The 17313-nt window shown below is 47.8% G+C and overlaps 6 protein-coding genes across 6 annotated transcripts; 3 read left to right on the forward strand and 3 right to left on the reverse strand.

Moving 5' to 3' along the window:
* Positions 1-43: 43 nt before the first annotated feature.
* N7500_007433 (anaphase promoting complex subunit CDC23) lies at positions 44-2316 on the forward strand (the record flags this gene model as incomplete). The annotated part of the gene is made up of 4 exons (XM_056678577.1): positions 44-144; positions 205-928; positions 978-1161; positions 1217-2316. The coding sequence occupies 4 exons, from the start codon at positions 44-46 to the stop codon at positions 2314-2316; spliced, it is 2109 nt and encodes a 702-aa protein (XP_056533577.1).
* A 184-nt stretch (positions 2317-2500) lies between these two features.
* Positions 2501-5739, reverse strand: N7500_007434 (ATP dependent DNA ligase domain protein; the record flags this gene model as incomplete). Its single annotated transcript, XM_056678578.1, has 2 exons — positions 2501-4538; positions 4589-5739. The coding sequence occupies 2 exons, from the start codon at positions 5737-5739 to the stop codon at positions 2501-2503; spliced, it is 3189 nt and encodes a 1062-aa protein (XP_056533578.1).
* Positions 5740-6861: 1122 nt separating this feature from the next.
* On the forward strand, positions 6862-10502 carry N7500_007435 (uncharacterized protein; the record flags this gene model as incomplete). Its single annotated transcript, XM_056678579.1, has 7 exons — positions 6862-7525; positions 7592-7836; positions 7895-8012; positions 8075-8815; positions 8861-9677; positions 9733-9888; positions 10067-10502. 7 exons carry the CDS (start codon positions 6862-6864, stop codon positions 10500-10502), a joined length of 3177 nt encoding a protein of 1058 aa, XP_056533579.1.
* A 10-nt stretch (positions 10503-10512) lies between these two features.
* Positions 10513-11148, forward strand: N7500_007436 (uncharacterized protein; the record flags this gene model as incomplete). The annotated part of the gene is made up of 1 exon (XM_056678580.1): positions 10513-11148. One exon carries the CDS (start codon positions 10513-10515, stop codon positions 11146-11148), a length of 636 nt encoding a protein of 211 aa, XP_056533580.1.
* A 611-nt stretch (positions 11149-11759) lies between these two features.
* N7500_007437 (uncharacterized protein) lies at positions 11760-14956 on the reverse strand (the record flags this gene model as incomplete). The annotated part of the gene is made up of 3 exons (XM_056678581.1): positions 11760-13578; positions 13642-14715; positions 14781-14956. The coding sequence occupies 3 exons, from the start codon at positions 14954-14956 to the stop codon at positions 11760-11762; spliced, it is 3069 nt and encodes a 1022-aa protein (XP_056533581.1).
* A 530-nt stretch (positions 14957-15486) lies between these two features.
* On the reverse strand, positions 15487-16093 carry N7500_007438 (CAZyme family GH72; the record flags this gene model as incomplete). Its single annotated transcript, XM_056678582.1, has 2 exons — positions 15487-15887; positions 15940-16093. The coding sequence occupies 2 exons, from the start codon at positions 16091-16093 to the stop codon at positions 15487-15489; spliced, it is 555 nt and encodes a 184-aa protein (XP_056533582.1).
* Positions 16094-17313: the final 1220 nt, after the last annotated feature.

Raw genomic sequence — 17313 nt, forward strand, 5'->3', positions numbered from 1 at the left:
TGCTTCGAAACACCTCCGCCTACTCCCTACAAAGACGCTCGCCATGGAAGAACCTACAGATGACGGAATCCGGGAGCTCATGTACCAGCTGGAAAATGCTGCAATCAAATGCTCCGAACGATGCCTTTACCAATCAGCAAAATGGTATGGCCAATAAGCTTCGGTCGAACCGGCCTGACGTGCTAATGTTATTGATCAACCCAGGGCAGCCGAAATGCTCGATTCCCTCCGCCCTTTAGATCATGACGATACCGACCTTGAGTCTCCGATGGAGATTTCGGATCCTCCTCCGCCAGCAACAAACCCTTACCTCAAAGTACACGACCCAGTAGAAGCTGCCCTTGAGACACAAGAGTCCTACAAATACCTGCTAGCCAAATCCTACTTCGATACCCGTGAATATGACCGATGTGCGGCCGTATTTCTCCCTCCCACCACACCACCCGTTCCTTTGTCGGTTACATCACCCAACTCCAAGCCGAGGCCATCGCGGACCTCACACAAGGGCAAGGACAAAGCTTCACCGTTCCAAACGCCAAAGACACAGAAGACCCAAATACAGCAAAATCCATATCCGAAACTGAGTCAGAAATCGCTCTTCCTCGCCCTGTATGCAAAGTACTTAGCCGGAGAGAAGCGCAAGGAGGAAGAAACGGAGATGGTGCTCGGTCCAGCAGATGGTGGGATGGCCGTCAATCGAGAGTTGTCAGGTCTTGCCAGAGGTTTGGACGGATGGCTATCCGAACGAACCGCACAGGGGCTCGATGATCGGGGCCAGGGATGGCTGGAGTATCTATATGCTGTTGTCTTGTTAAAAGGACGAAATGAGGAGCTGGCGAAGAAATGGCTTGTTCGATGTGTGCATCAAAATCCGTATCATTGGGGCGCCTGGCAAGAACTAAACGACCTGCTGGGCAGTACAGAAGACGTGAGTTCTTCACACGCAGGCTTCCTTCCCTCGGTACTAATTTTTACAGCTGAAACAAATTCTCGAACTTTTGCCGCAAAACGTCATGAGTTTAATATTCTACGTCTACTGCAGCCAGGAGCTCTACCAGGCCACAGAAGACACATACAGATCACTGTCTGAGCTACAGTCAATGTTTCCAGAAAGCGCATTCCTCAAAACACAGCACGCATTGTTGTTATATCACTCGAAAGGTAACTACCCTAGCTCCAGCGCATCACCCAAGTGATCTGATCTAATGTCATTCAGACTTCGAGGAAGCATCCCATATTTTCGAAGGCATTCTGGCCACATCACCCCACCGCCTAGACAGTCTAGATCACTATTCGAACATCCTTTACGTGATGGACCAGCGACCTCAACTTGCGTTCGTCGCTCAAGTCGCGACAGCCACGGACAAATTCCGCCCAGAAACCTGTTGCGTCGTGGGTAACTACTACTCTTTGAAATCCGAGCATGAAAAGGCAGTAATGTACTTCCGACGTGCACTCACTCTCGACCGGAACTTCTTATCTGCATGGACCCTCATGGGTCATGAATACATCGAGATGAAGAACACTCACACCGCCATTGAGTCGTATCGTCGGGCTGTCGATGTCAATCGTAAGGATTACCGGGCCTGGTACGGTCTCGGACAGGCCTACGAAGTCTTAGATATGTCTTTCTACGCCCTCTTTTACTACCAGCGCGCCGCAGCACTACGTCCATACGATCCAAAGATGTGGCAGGCAGTCGGATCGTGCTATGCAAAGATGGGCCGCGTGGAACAGAGTATTCAAGCTCTCAAGCGCGCATTGGTGGCTGGTTCATTACAGCCAGATGATGGCGGACAAGCAGGCAACGGCGCAAACCCTGGCCGAAAGATCCTTGATCCAGAAACACTGCACCAGATCGCGACGCTGTACGAGCGTCTCGGTGATGAAGACGAGGCGGCTGCATACATGGAACTCACTCTCCAACAGGAATCCGGTGCTCCTGTGAATGAGAGTGTAGATGATGATGACTCTGCCTCGGATCAAGACATTCAAAGTGATGCTGAGATCGAGCATTCGGAAGACGAAGAACTTGATCTGTCGCAACGACACCGTCGTAATCGTAAGCCTCGCGCAAAGGCTGAATCATTCGCGATGCAGAACGATGACTCCATTGTCAGTGAGACATGGAATGGCACTGGCGTTACAGCAACCACATCCAAGGCACGTCTGTGGTTGGCACAATATGCGTCACGGAACGGTGATCTTGACCGTGCGGACCAGCTGGCTAGCGAGTTGTGTCAGGATGGAATTGAAGTGGAGGAGGCCAAGGCCTTAATGAGGGACGTGCGGGCAAGAAGAGAGGGTGCGACTTGATTCGATTGCATCGACTCATTGAGAGATGGATGGATTGTCATGACAGCGACTCATTTTACTGCTCCATATGAATAACACCTACGATTGTAATGTTCATGTTTACATCGCAGAAGCAAGACTGGAATTAGAGGTTGCTAGTGCCCACGGGCAGTAGAATTGTCATTCATAAGAAGAAAAAGGGGTATCAATTATATAAAACATGAGCGAGTGGTTCGATCGAGATATACTCGCCCAACACAGCCATGGTTGTTTCATCAAAGGTCATCTGAATCCACGGGCCCCTTTGTCCAGAGCCCGGAGGATCTGGTGTCTCCTGTGTGATGTCAAAACAATGTTCATTCGATTCAGAGCGGAGCTTGTCTCTTCGTATGGATAAAATATCAGATCGCTTGCTGAGATCCCATGAAACACAGCCATAGAAATGATCACGTCCGATGTCTGTCCAAGTATCACGCAGGCAGAAACGAAGGTCGTCGTGACGTAGATCAAGTTCCAACATGCTTGAGCCCAAAAAGAATATGCTTCCCAGGGAGGGGAATGCGCTTGTCCCAGTCTGCACAAACCTGGAAAGCGTTATGGCGAGACGGTGCATTTCCTCGCCTAATTGACTTGCTTTGGGATCGAGCAGGATAATACCAAATCGTGCCCCCTGTGATGCAGCATGGGGATTTGATTGTTGGAGGGAAGAAGAAAATTCACCGGAGCAAAGACACTGAATAAACTCATCCAAATCACAAGATTCGCGTTCTTTGCAGGGCTTTTCATCAATTCGAGGAAGTGTAAAGCTTCCCAATGAAGTTTCGGGGGCCCATATGGGGATAGTTGTTAAAGGAGATTGGGGTGATATCTTGCGTTTCTGTTTGGATGGTGTGGGAACCAACAGCTTGCTCGAAGGTCGATCCTGCAACTCAGAGAATTCTTGAGAGTGCTCTTCGTGTGCGCACATGGAAGTGATTGTTTGCATGGAATGTAAAACGCACGAAGATTCCTGCGATGCGATCTTTCCATCCTTCTGGTTGGTGTGTTGTCGAGAGGACAAGTTCTCGTTTTCCACGAGTATACTGGTGACCTCGAGGACAGGATTATTACCCTTAGTGGGAATGTTCTCATCAATGTAAACCAGAGGGGACACTAGGCGGTCCTTGGATGATAGATCCTGGTTGTCTTTCCCTATTGAATCTTCAAGGAGTCCTGCCATCAATGGACATGTATCCATAAAGCTTTCTCCAGAAGAAGTGGTAGCATGGGGAACCTGGGACGATGGCGAATTGGTCTTCTCGTCGGTATCTGAACAAGTCGCTTCTGGACTTTGAGATCGCTCAATGTACTGATGAAGTCCACTTGCAGCCTTGAGCCGTTGTGACCATTTCTCGCGTTCTTCCAGTTCATCCACAGGCACAGCCCGGGCATTCTCCGCGGCAAGCGCCAATTCCTGGAAAGATGTACATTCTTCTAGAGTCCGGTCCGAGTGTATCTTCAGAATCCGAGGAAATCGAAGTGTGAAGTACCTCGCGCCAGACGGCTTTTCAAATCCACTGCCCAGCATCTCGACGACGAACGGCTCTTTGAATAATGCGGTTGCAACGGGAAGGTTGCTGTGCCCGTACTCAACTGCAAAACCTTCAAATGACTCAGGTTCACGTGCATATAATTCTCCCATTTGGTTGAGCGTTTGCATGGTCTGGATGTGCATGCAGTGACGATTAATCACATCAACCACTCGAAAATGCGGCAAGGATTCGCCTTGTTGGACACGTTCCTTGTTCAGAAGACAGCCAATGTAAAAGTGAGTCCATTTCAGCTTTTTTATTTGCCTCAGATCAGGAGCGTCCCGCGCGTTGTAGCTACCTCCGATCAACGCTAGATCCAATGTGTCTCCAAGACCGGGTATATAATCTTTCTTGAGTTTGATCCAACGGCCAAACATATGATCCACACCAGTGGTGTACATCGGAAAATAAGGCTCGTCAGAAGCCTTCAAGACACACCCCTCCCATTTTTCAGTAATCGCCTTTTCGAAGGATCTTTCGAGTCGATGGTAGCTATCAATTCGGTTGAAGTCTAGAACTTCCTGACGGGCAAGCTCCGCTCGGCCTGGTATGCTCTTCACCACTTTCTGTAGAAGTAGTCGTCTTTCCCGATGAGGCTTAGCAAGACATACGTCGTTATCAATGAGAAGAATGTCAAAGAACATGATCATCAAGTGCTCGTACGGTTGTGGCCTATATTAATCAGCAACATAGTTCATGCTTTAGAAGGAGGAGTCATTTACGGAGAATCACTATCAACGCCAAGTAGAGTTCCAGATCGTGGGATCAATCTGCGGATTCTGTTGAAATCCATCAGTTCACAGCTTTGATCATTCCATACAAGCAGTTCTCCCTCGACGATACATCGGTGTGAAAATTTGCAGTCTGGCAAGCCAGTGCGAAGCGATTCTTCTATCACTGGGATGATCTTATCTTTATCTGCGGTTGAATCCTTGCCACTTTTGGAGAAGATCTGAATGGGTGTATACTTGTTAGAGAGATCAACGTGAACCTGACAATATTCACCATCGTATTTCCGTTCAATGCTCATTCGACGACCATTGGCCATTTGGTGGCAATGTTTGAGACTCCGGGCTTTGTAATAATCAGGTCGTCCGATTTTGATGCCAGGTCGAGGGCGCATATGTTGTAGAGCAATGGTAGCAAGACTTCTGGCTGCTTGGGGATCCGGGTTTGGAGGGAAGTGGTTTATTGGGTCAGAAGCGAGCATCTCCAACGCGCCTTCAAAAAAGTTTTGAAGTTGAAGTAGTTGTGGCAGAAGAAAGTGAAATTTCTTCAGGGTATACTTTTCTGGAAGAATAACTGGAGAATAGCTTTTGAGAATCATGCGCGTGAGCCATTTGGCGTCACGGCTACTTGACCGACGGTATAGTTTTGATAGGACTTCCTCAACATTCACAGGTGTACAATTCCGGCGGGTATTAGGGCCAGAGAAGCGGCAACGTGATGCAATCATAACCATGGCGCGATCGACCTCTTCTACCGACAACTCCTGGCCGGCCGAAATGTAATTCTCAGCTTGCCGCATGACAACTTCGACACACCCTCCGAGATCCGGACCACCAGGAATTTGCCATCGGTTGAGCTCGGATAGTCGCGATGATCCCAACCCCAAGCAGCGCCCGATAACTCTTGACAGCTGCATGGCTTGCAGCCAGTATACTCGGTCCGTTCGTTTTTCAGGAAACATGCACGAAAGCAACGCCACACGATCTGTTTCAGCATTATGGATGATCCGCTCATGTCGAGAGAACCATTGTGCGACTATTCTAATGTCTGGATTCTCGCTCCTGGCCGCCGTGCATGCCTTGGCCGTTTTGCTGTCGTCCAAGTTGGACAGTAGATCACACAGGAGGGTGAATCTGAAGCCCATGGCCTATACCCACACAAGTCACCTAGTGACTCAGCATCCAAAATTAGAATGATCTGAGGTATAGGCAAGTCAGTCCCAACTCGAGACTCTCAAGGTGGAGACTCGTCGGAACGCGAAAGAAAGAGCGATGACACGTGAGCACGTGACCACTTTAGCTCCATTCGTCGAAGTATACGAAGTAATATACGAAGTAATATACGAAGTAAAGCCGCGTTCACAAGAATAACAAGAATCTTACCTAGGTAAAGTGGATTCTCAAGGTTCTTCGCTTGCAGTTGCAAGACCTATGGCCATTTGATCTTCAGAAGGCGAGGATTGGTAGCTGTGCTCTAATCATGGTCCAGACCAACCCTATCTAAATCCGCCCAAAGAGAGAGGTTCTCATCCCTTCTAGATAGATGTTTGATATATATTTCTATTGACATGTTGGTCAACAAGCGAAAAGAGGAAGATGCGACAGGGGTCATATGACGCAACTGAAGGGCGGGAATATGCAATTCAGAGGATGTTGAGCTCATACATCTGAGTCACATCAGGTTGGTCTCCTAGCTGGAGGTTGCAGAAGAAAGGAGAAAGACAACGCGTTCCCACCACATCGAGGTTCGGTGCACAATGTATTCCAACTCCACGCCGTTGGAGGCTCCCGAAGTCTTCGGGCCTCAAATGCCCGGCCCAAATCATTTTGATTTCAGTCCTCTTTTTGAACATACAATTCTGTCGATATTGCCTTCTTCTTTGTTTCTCCTTTTGCTTCCATTCCGATTATGGTCACTATATGGTCAAGAGCGCAAAGTATCTCATAACTTCCTAAAAGCTAATAAGCTGGTGTGAACTCCCGCTCCCTCGCAATAGTCTATGTGCTGATCAGCAATAATCAATGATTAGATCTTACTCGCGGTTTTCACAAGCCTTCAAGCCGCGGTGTTGATCCTCTATGCGATCAATTCCCATGTTCGCACGCCTGCCTCACTAGCAGCGGCTGCCCTTACTCTGGCTGACGCGTTGGGGTTATGCTGGCTTTCTCATATTGAGCACGCCCGCTCTATTCGCCCATCTTCATTGATCAATACCTATCTCTTTGTCACTCTTTTTTTTGATATCGCACACACAAGGACACTGTGGATGCAAAGCGCCCCTCTACCAATTGCAGCGGTGTTCACCTCCACCGTAGGAGTAAAGCTCATCCTCACCATCACAGAAGCAATTGAAAAGCGAGGCATTCTACTACAACCATACCGGGATGTTCACCCAGAAGCGACAAGTGGAATATATAGCCGAGCATTCTTCTGGTGGCTGAACACGCTGTTGGCGATCGGGTTTCGACGCATCATTCGTGCCAATGACATATTCCTCATCGAAGACGAGATGTGCGCCAAGGTTCTACGCCGTCGAGCTCAAAATAACTGGGCGAAAGCAAACAAATCTCGCTCTCATGCGTTGTTCTGGTCGACGTTGAATGTAACACGCCGCCAGCTGACTTTGTGCATTTTCCCTCGTCTTTGCCTCATTGCCTTTCGATATACTCAACCATTTCTTCTATCCCGAACGACAAATTTTGTCATGTCTCAGACGGACGCGAAAAGTATCGGGTGGGGGCTAACCGGCGCGTTTGGCATCGTCTTTATAGGAACTGCGATCGCCAATGGTGTGTATACCCATATGACCTTTCGATTTACCACTGTTGTGCGTGGCACGTTAGTGAGTATGATTTGTGCGAAGACGCTTGATATCAGCATTGTGTCTCTTGGTGACTCGGCCGCTCTCACATTGATGTCAAACGATACTGGTGAGCTTCCTATTTTCAGGATTGTGTGTCTCGTTTAGAACATCGCTCATTTCCTCGCTTGATCAGAAACAATCTGCTCGGGCTTCCAGAACTTACATGAGATTTGGGCAGTTCCACTTGAGTTGGGAATTGCCATGTGGTTACTGTATCGAGAAGTTGGTTTGTCGTTTCTAGCTCCGGCCCTGGTCGCAATCCTGTCAATGATGTCCATTGTCAAGATCTCAAGCTACATTGGCGGTGCACAGAAGCGGTGGAACGAAGGGATACAGACCCGCGTTGATGTGACAGCTGCTATGCTGGGTTCGATGAAGGTGAGTGATGGACAGTGGGCGTGGCTTTAGGTTGAGAGATTGACGAACATGTCTCTAGGCCCTCAAGATGCTTGGGTTTACCCCTGTTGTCTTCGAGAAGGTTCAAAATCTTCGAGTCATAGAATTGCAAATGTCCACTTTATTCAGACGCCTCCTATCGGCGAGTGTCTTTTTCGGTATGTATGAACCTCTTCATATCATCTAGGCGGAGTTCAAAATTTCCTAATAAATTTGCCAGCAAACAATATGAGAGTCCTAGCACCTTTTGTGACACTCCTAGTATTTGCATTTATTCAGGACTATGAGGATCTGAGTTTCACTCCCGCCACTGCTTTCACTGCGCTTTCTCTCATTGGCATGTTATCAAACCCGGTCAACACCATGCTCCGAACAATCCCAACACTCCAGGCCGCACTCGCCTGTTTTGACAGAATTCAGACATTTGTTGAGTCTCCATCTCGCAAATTACTGTTCAGCCCACTGCAAGAACCCCAGCAGAGAGGTGACCAGAGTGTGGGAAGCAGGGCAGAAAACGCCATGACTACGCCACCTGACTATGATAGTCAAGAAAAGTCGGCCAGTGCACATATATTTCCACAGGAGCAGCAAGGCCCTAACTCCACGATAATTGAAGCTAGGAATGCATCGTTTGCATGGAGTACAGATGGCCCCACGATCATCAAAGATGTCACCTTTTCCGTCGCCCGGAAAGACTTTATTTTCATCATTGGACCAGTCGGTTGTGGAAAGAGCACTTTGTTGAAGGGTCTTCTGAGCGAGACACCCATTTTCCAGGGTACAGTGCAGCGTGACTCATTGGTCAGCGCTTTTGTGGACCAGGACACATGGATTCAAAACATAACAATCCGGAAGAACATTATAGGGCCTTCGCTGCTGGATGTTGCACGGTATGAGGAGGTGGTTTCGGCGTGTGCTCTTGATCATGATATTGCATTGATGCCCGACTCACACGGTAGGGGTACAGAAGTGCCATGACAGACTCTAGCTAACTGAAAATAAAAAGATACCATTGTGGGAAGTGGAGGGATTTCGCTCAGTGGCGGCCAGAAACAGCGGGTGGCTCTGGCTCGGATGCTGTACGCCAATACAAAACTGATGATCATCGATGATGGGTTCTCAGGATTAGATCCCGAGACAGAGGATATTGTTTTCACAAATCTATTTGGTAAGGCTGGTTTGCTCAGGCAATTGGAGACGACTGTCCTGCTTGTTACCAATGCTGTGCATCGCCTCCCTTTTGCTGATCACATCATCGCCCTGGATCCCACAGGGCATATCACCGAACAAGGTACATTGGCTCAACTCAGAGCTGCGGGAGGGTATGTGGAAGGTCTGGAGACGAAGCATAAATATGAGAAGGATCATGATGAAACTGCTGCTACGGATGAACCGTTACCAGTGGAGCATTCAGGCAGCGGCGCGGAGCAGAAGAAAAGTGCAGAAGAAGAGGAACTCAATCGGCCCATTGGCGAGTGGTCTACATACAAGTATTACTTTGCATCTATCGGTTGGCCACGGGCCCTTCTTTCACTTTTCTATGTGTCCTTTTCCGGAGTGGCCGTGAAACTCACTGAGCTAGTTGTTTCTCTTTGGACCAGGGCAATTGAAGCCGAGGGAGAGGAGGTCAGTTCGCTCTACCTCGGATTGTATGGTATGCTGACAGGTATTGGGGCTATCTTCTGGAACATCTCTGTCTATCACTTCTTCCTCTATGTGGTTCCGGCGAGCGCGGAAAAACTGCACGCTGGGCTTCTCACTTCAGTCATGGATGCCCCTCTATCCTTCTTCACAAATACCGACACTGGAATCACCACAAACAGGTAAGTTCACGGTTTCCTATCTGCAGTGGCCGGCGATTCTAACATTGGGGTACAGGTTTAGCCAAGATATGTCGGTGGTTGACAAGGAGCTTCCATTCGCTTTGATTGATTTGGTCGTGTCAGTCGTCCAAGCGCTAATGGGAGCAGTATTGATGTGTTTGGCAACTGGCTATTTTGCTCCCCCTGCCACCCGTGATTGCCGTCATGTGGAGTAAGTCGCGACTCCCAAGAAGACAGTTCGCAATGGCCAGCTGATACGGAGAAAAACGAACAGTCATACAGAAGTATTACTTGAGAACTTCTCGACAAGTACGTCTCATCGACTTGGAAGCAAAGGCACCCCTGTACACCCACTTTATTGAATCGCTGTCTGGGCTGGTAACTATCAGAGCGTTCGGGTGGTCGGAAGAGTTTGTGAATCAAAACCTTCGTGCTCTTGATGACTCTCAGCGACCTTACTACATGATGTTCTGTATCCAGAGGTGGCTATCTATTGTTCTGGATGTCATGGTAGCCGTACTTGCAGTTCTGTTGATGGTACTTATTGTTGAACTCCGAGAATCCGTGGGAGCCGAATATGCAAGTTTAGCCTTGCTCAACATCATGAGTTTCAGCGCTTCCTTGGCTTGGATTGTTCGACAGTGGACGTCACTGGAAACTTCCATCGGGGCAGTCTCTCGTGTGAAATATTTTACTTCAACTACACCGACAGAGAATCTGGAGGGTGAGTGTCAGACCGTCCCTGGCAACTGGCCAGATAAAGGCGGCATTGTTTTCCAAAAGGGTGTCGGCTTCCTACTCTGCTGGTGGAACTCCTATTCTTAAGAATATCAGCATGGAAATCAAGCCCGGGGAGAATATCGGAGTCTGCGGACGCACAGGTAGTGGGAAGAGCTCATTGATCATGACTCTCCTACGTTTGCTTGAAGTTACCCCCGAGAGTACTATTCTCATCGACGGCTTGAATATTACCAAGATTCCTAGACAGCTTGTACGCTCAGTTGTCAATGCCATACCTCAAGACACTTTTGTGTTCAAAGAATCAGTTTGCCTCAATGCGTCCCCTTCGAAAACGCATAGAGATGAAGAGATCATCGACGCACTCCGCCAAGTCCATCTTTGGTCCCTTATTGAGTCTAAAGGGGGACTGAATGTGGACTTGGACGAGGATTTCTTTTCGCCTGGCCAGAAACAGCTTTTCTGTCTCGCCCGAGCTCTTCTTCGTAAGGGGAAAATTGTTGTTCTGGATGAGGTTTCTAGCAGTATTGACATTGTTACCGATAAACTCATTCAGGAAGTGATTCGTCAGGAGTTTCACGGAGTGACAGTCATTTCGATCGCACATCGGCTTGACAGCATCATCGATTTTGACCGCATCGCAGTCCTCGGTGATGGGCAATTGTTGGAATTTGACACACCACAAACCTTGTTGAATGAGCGATCTGCCTTCTGGGATCTGTATAACCAATAAATCAGGTCATTCGAAGCGAGGTTCGTTCTTTTGAAGAAAGAGGAAACTTGAGAAGCCGAGTATGAGGTAGTCAGCAGATTTTATGGAACACAATCAATACGATGGATGATGTTTCTTAACAGTTGTAGACCACAGTAGCCGCTCCTAACCTTCTTCTGCTCGCCCTCACAAGGAAAAGAAAATGCAACTGAGTACCAATGCATCTATTTTGGGGGCATCAAAAAGATCCTGAGATCTTTTCGTAAATTAGCTACCTTGTACCCGCGGGGAATCTAGTCCGTAAGCACAGTTTTGTGATAGTATACAATCTCTCAAAGGACGAAGCTCTCTAGAGTATATTGTCAACAGATATCTTTATTATGAGTATTACTGTTTTAGTTAAACAACAAGTCTAACATCTACGAAGTAGGGTATCAGTGTCAGTATTATCTCAGTCTGCACGAACTCCGATCCCCTTTAAGAGGTCGAGACGCCACGGTGACAGTGGGCGCGGATTGATTGTTCTTAATTCGTTCAGAAGTTATGGCTTATATCGAACTATTTCTTCTATTCTATCTTAGACATACTTCATCCGAGTCTACTCTTCGTGGGACCAATGCTCTTCATTCTAGCTATTCTATATTGGAAATCTCCTTGCCATGCTTCATAATGCAGCTGTTAAATGCTGCCCAAGAGCTCAGAGGAATTTGGCAAACCAAACACCTTGCTGGAGGATCTAATTTTTGTTTGGAGTTTGACATGTCTTCGAGAATTCCCCCATGTTTTGCCTGAAAATGAGAGGCAAGCTTGTCCCTTCTATTGAACGATCCCCCACAGGAGTGGTGTGGACACTTCCATCTCGTATCAGAGCAATGTATGTTTCTAACATGTCTCAGGAAAGAGCCAGCGGCACTGAACCGTACTTGAGTACAGATTGGACATTTGAAGCTCCGTCGATGAGCTTTGCGCTTGTTGTGCGACATTCCCTGTGCTTCGATGAATGGCCAACCAATTGCGGGTCCAATATGTGGTATAGTAGTAGTGACATCGTCTGCCCTAGCATCAGTGCTCCAGTTGCAGAATAGTTCATCAATGTGAGAATCTTGTTCTAGCAGGACGCCCTTCTCGCGCAGGAGTTGAATGATATCATGGTGGCCATGATCTAAAGCATAGGAAACCGCAGTGTTTTCTTGATCATCTCTCCGGCCAAAATCAATGCAGTAATTATTGAATGAGCCAGAAGCTCCCGTTTGAAGAACGGAGTGATCCAGTAAACTTCGAACTATCTCAATCGAGCCATTATAACACGCCCATATAAAGGGAGTCCTCCCGTAATTGTTCTTAGGGTCTGGGTGTGCACCTCTATTAAGAAGAAGTTCAACAGTATCATGATGTCTTTGATACGCTGCTTCTGTAAGAGGAACTTTGCTCCCAATGTCTCGGGGGTTGGGGTCGACATTGTAGTCCAAGAAGAGCTTCACGGCCTCAGTGTAACCGTTTAATGCGGCTAGAGAAATTGGTGTCTGGCCATCTTCGTCGTGTCGAAGTGGGTCAACTCCATGATCGAGAAGCATCTTTACAACTGAAAGATGGCCATTTGAGGCGGCCCATGCGAGTGGATCCCGATTAGTGGAGTCCCTGGCACTCGAACCATCACACTGACTGATGAGGAACTGCAAAACCTCCTCCAATCCGAACCATGCAGCCAGGTGGAATGCCGTAAAGCCCAATGGAACTCTCAAACAATAGCTTTCGAAGCCGTAATAGCCTTTCACGGAAAAAAGCGCTTGGACACTCGCATCTAGCACCCACGTATTCCTGAAAAAATACAATAAGAGATCATCACGTGTTGGATGCACTCGAGCATGATGGCCCCAATTTTTAGCAGCGTAAGAATATAGCGGATATCGACTCAGCCGGGCTTCGAATTTGATATCGTTCGAGCACATTCCTTGGCAAAAGATATCGTATGAAAGGTAGGTTAGGCAGCTTTCTGCGATAGTCTTATCTGCATCTGGGAAGAACCCAGCCTGATGTCGTTTGAAGTATTCTTGCATCGTATAATGGGCCAATTGAACCACTTCCGTTGTACCGTCGGACCCAATAGTGATTAGTCCTGCACACGAAGAGATTATGTCTTCGAGGTCGTAAAGATCCTCTTCATTTAAATCTGAGCCTCCCAGCTCTATCGTAAGAGCAGTACGTAGCTCCAACGTAGTGAGAGGTCGTTTGGCGCAGATAACCCATGACAATGTGTCTTTGGCCAGTCTTTGGCGACGTGGGTCTTGATTGTTGATACGTTCCACAACGTCCCGGTACGCATCGTCAACGGCAATGTTTCCCTCATCGATCTGATTGGATCTATTGACCAATCTCTCTAATTCGTCATTTATCTCTTTGGCTCTAGGAGCCGAGATCAATGAATCTAAGTATAGCTGTGCCAATAGAAACCTAAATCAATGTTAGAGAATGAGATGGAATCATCATACTGAGTTTCGGGCCTTAGAATCTTACATTCCCTTAACAGAGTCTGCGATGACAAGTACAGCCTTCTCTTGCAGGGCTGGTCTTCGGATCAGGGCACAATCCTCCTCGCAATTTTCCAAACGAGCCTTGAGATATATCAGAACATCTTCTTTAGCTGCACGTATCTCTCGAAAAGGTATCCCTTGGAATCTCGCCTCTATGGCGGGAACGGATCTTGAGGTTGACAGTAAGTTCAAGTTCCCAGCCGCCCGAGCCTCGGATATTTGGCTCAGAATACGAGATATTGTGACAGCCTTGCATTCATCAAGTGCATCAATGACAATGAAAACCTTTTTCAAGGCCATTTGGACGACATCTTTGAAGACTTTGGAAAGGTCTTTGAATGAAGGCCGGGAGCCATTGCTTCTGTGTTTTTCATACAGCAACTGTACCGTTGATGGAAGTAGCGGAAGTCTCCGAATCAACTGCCGAATCATGCTTGCTAATACATTATCAGTGGACTGGCGAGGGTCATCGCAATAGCGAAAGCTGCAGAAAATGTAGGCAACACCAACACTAGGATCTTCTCCATGACGACGATCCAGCTCATCTATAACGATTGATGCCATGTTGGATTTTCCTGCTCCGGGTATTCCAGGACAGAATAACGTTTGCCCTGGATTCTGTATCCAATTCTGGAATTCAGGTGACTCAATGAACCACCTCCCAGTCCCTGGCTGGTAGATTGGTTTACCCCAATCTGCTGTGAAGCTTTCTGATGACAGCCAGTCGAGATGTTTCTGGTGTTGTTCCTCATTCTTGTAGCTGACAAGCTCTTGAACTTGATCTTGGGTGATGCGCACATTGATAGCAGTGAGGGACTCAATGACACTGCAAACCCGATCCCGAAGTTCTCGAACGTCCTCTGGGTCTAGCCTGAGGCGTTTCCAAACATGTTTGATGCTAGAATTCTGACCTATCTCTCTGTACTTGCCAATAACCTGCCAAATATCTTGGATTAGACTCTTGCTGTCGTTTGCCACCTGTTCCAATTTGTCTTTCTGGGTTGCGTTTGGTATATACGTCTCGACGGCCTGTATGAGAATGGAGAGTCTTCTCACTCTATGAGCCTCCAAGTCAGTATGACAATATACACCGCGCTCGCAGTTTATGAGGCAATGCCTTACTCATCGTTAAGGAATTTGAATTGAGCGGGCGCACCATTAAAAACTCTTCGGATATGGTGAATATCTTTGATGATACCGAGGAAATCCCCGATGCTAAAGCCGAAACTCATAGCCGTTTCATTCAAGAAAAAGAGATCGAAGGTAAGCCAGAGGACCCTTGTGGGACTCCTCAGCATGGCTATTCATGTCGGGCGGAATTGAGGCTGTGTTGGGCTGTGTTGATCGGCTATGGTGTACACCATGCGCCAGGCGATCCGGTCGGCCTGCACTACCTGCACCTTGCCTATCCTGTGTCAAAAACATTAGAAATTCCAACTATCATCAAATTATATTACCCCACCAGTTAGGGCTCCAAAGACCTGTATGCAATACAGAAAGAAGAGGCGCAAGTGCAATGGCCGGCATCCCTGTCAAAATTGCTCCAACGGGCTGGCCGGGAGTGCCAGCAGTGGGCTCTGGGCTATGATGGGCTATCTATGGGGACCCATAATATCTACCAAACATGTGACAAGATCTTCTTCAGGTAGTAGTGCCTTACATAGCCAGGCTCGAATCGGCCACACTTAGTTTCCAGGCGCACCTACTAGTGATAAAATGGTACTAGGGGGAATCTAGGTGTCAGGCCGAGACGAGACAAGAAGTATATTCTACTTAACTCGATACTGAAATGGGTAGCAGCTTTTAGCTCCTTTTTCCATCGAGCTCATCATACGTCTTCCTTGCCCTTGTGAACAATAACAACAGGGTCAGGGTCTTGGGTCTTGGAATCCGAGCCTGATTGTTGACTCGGTGAATCAGTATGGGCTAACTTAGCCAAGGGAGTATCATGACTAGGACTTCCGACCACTGTCTGCCTCTGAGGCAAGGAAGATGATGGCCTTGTTCGTCGATTTCTTTTGTATCGACGCGAGAAGTATAGGAACAGGCTAGCGAAAATGATGATTATGCCAAGCGTACAGCCAACACTGATCCCGGCCATCGAGCCCCTTGACTGCTTGTGCGGCGTGCTGTTGCTGCTCCTAGGGCGTATGCTAGTACGCGTGTGGGTACCATCTGCAGAAACGTCGGTCGCAGTCGAACTAGAGACATCTTTGACGTGACCGACATCTGTTTGAGACATCTTAGCTTGGCAATGATAGCGCAGTTGAAATGGTCTTACCTTTGGTCTGGAATCGGTGGTTACCACTCAGCAATTCATTTTCCCCTACCGGAGTAAAAGGCAGTAACATCTCAAGAAGCGAGTACACAAATGTGGGCAAGACTGTAAGCACGGCAAAGACTGCAGAAGAAAACAGGGACCGGGGCATAGCCATGTCTACATGTGCTTAGCCCGACCTGGTATAGCGCTGACATTTGGAGCTATCTTTTAGATTCAAGGCTGATGATAACAAACCCCTTTAATTTGATGATAGCGCTGTTTGCCATTTCTGGAGTATATGCTGATAAGACGTTGTATCCCGAGGTCTGTGGATAATATACTACCGTGTAACCCGGACGGATTTCATATATTTCAATGCCGATGTTCTTTAGTATCTATAACATGGCATCCAAATCACAGACCCATAGGTCTACGGCTTATTAAGGTCTATCTTAGTTTGTCCTATTAGTAGCGATAACACAGATGCCTTCCGCTGGGCTTTTTGTAGTCTCCTGCTTGGACACACCGACGCAGAAGATTTACCGACAAAACGAGTCCTACGAGAAAGGCAATACACATCCAGCATACTTTGTACATGAACAAAGGTGTTGGTGATATGAAGAGTTGAGAAAAGTGCTAGTGATGAAGTTTGACCTCTCAACATGAAACCTTCATGAATATAGTCAGTAAATAGGTTATACCGGGTGGTAGGATCATCAGCGCTGATCTTAACGGAAGGCTGGGAAGGCCGCATGGTCAAAGGTCGTAAGATCGATGCTCACGGTTGTTTAAGGAACAGAATGTAAGCAAGGCTCAAAATGCGCGACTAACCGCCTCCGCAAATCTATGTCGCCCGTGCACCACTTACGAATTGTTGGGTGGCGGGTTCCCAGCAGCTGGCTGAGTTGGCTTGCCGGTAGAGAGTCCGAAAAAGGGAGGTCCTAAGTATCAAGAGTGCATAGAAGTGCGCAAGATCATGATGTGAGGTTTGTCGCGCCTGTAAGGATTGGCAGCTCTGAGAGCTTTGGCTCCGTGAACATAGAAGGGTTGTTAGAAAGAGACATGTCCAGATGGAATGGACCGTGTGGGTAGTGGATAATGGGGCGATGAGTGTCGTAGGAGAGGCACTTTGATGAGGCCGGTTGATGATAGCGTCGAGGTTGACGAATGCGCGTCAAATGAAGAAGCCGGTGGAGAGTATGGAGCGTCAGACTCAGTCCGTCAAATGGAGCTTCCGGGCTTGTAATATATCCGAGGTCTACGTTATGCCGAGATGCATGCTGCACTGTGAAACTGATCGAGGATTTGACGTGGCTAAATGCTAGAGACTATGGCCATTCACGTATGGCTGCATCCGCTGGGATGGGTACACGTCAGTTGCGGCACTGAAGCCCT

The sequence above is a fragment of the Penicillium coprophilum genome (genome assembly GCF_028826855.1).
Source record: "Penicillium coprophilum strain IBT 35676 chromosome Unknown utg000004l_segment0_segment0, whole genome shotgun sequence".
Classification (NCBI taxonomy): Eukaryota; Fungi; Ascomycota; class Eurotiomycetes; order Eurotiales; family Aspergillaceae; genus Penicillium; species Penicillium coprophilum.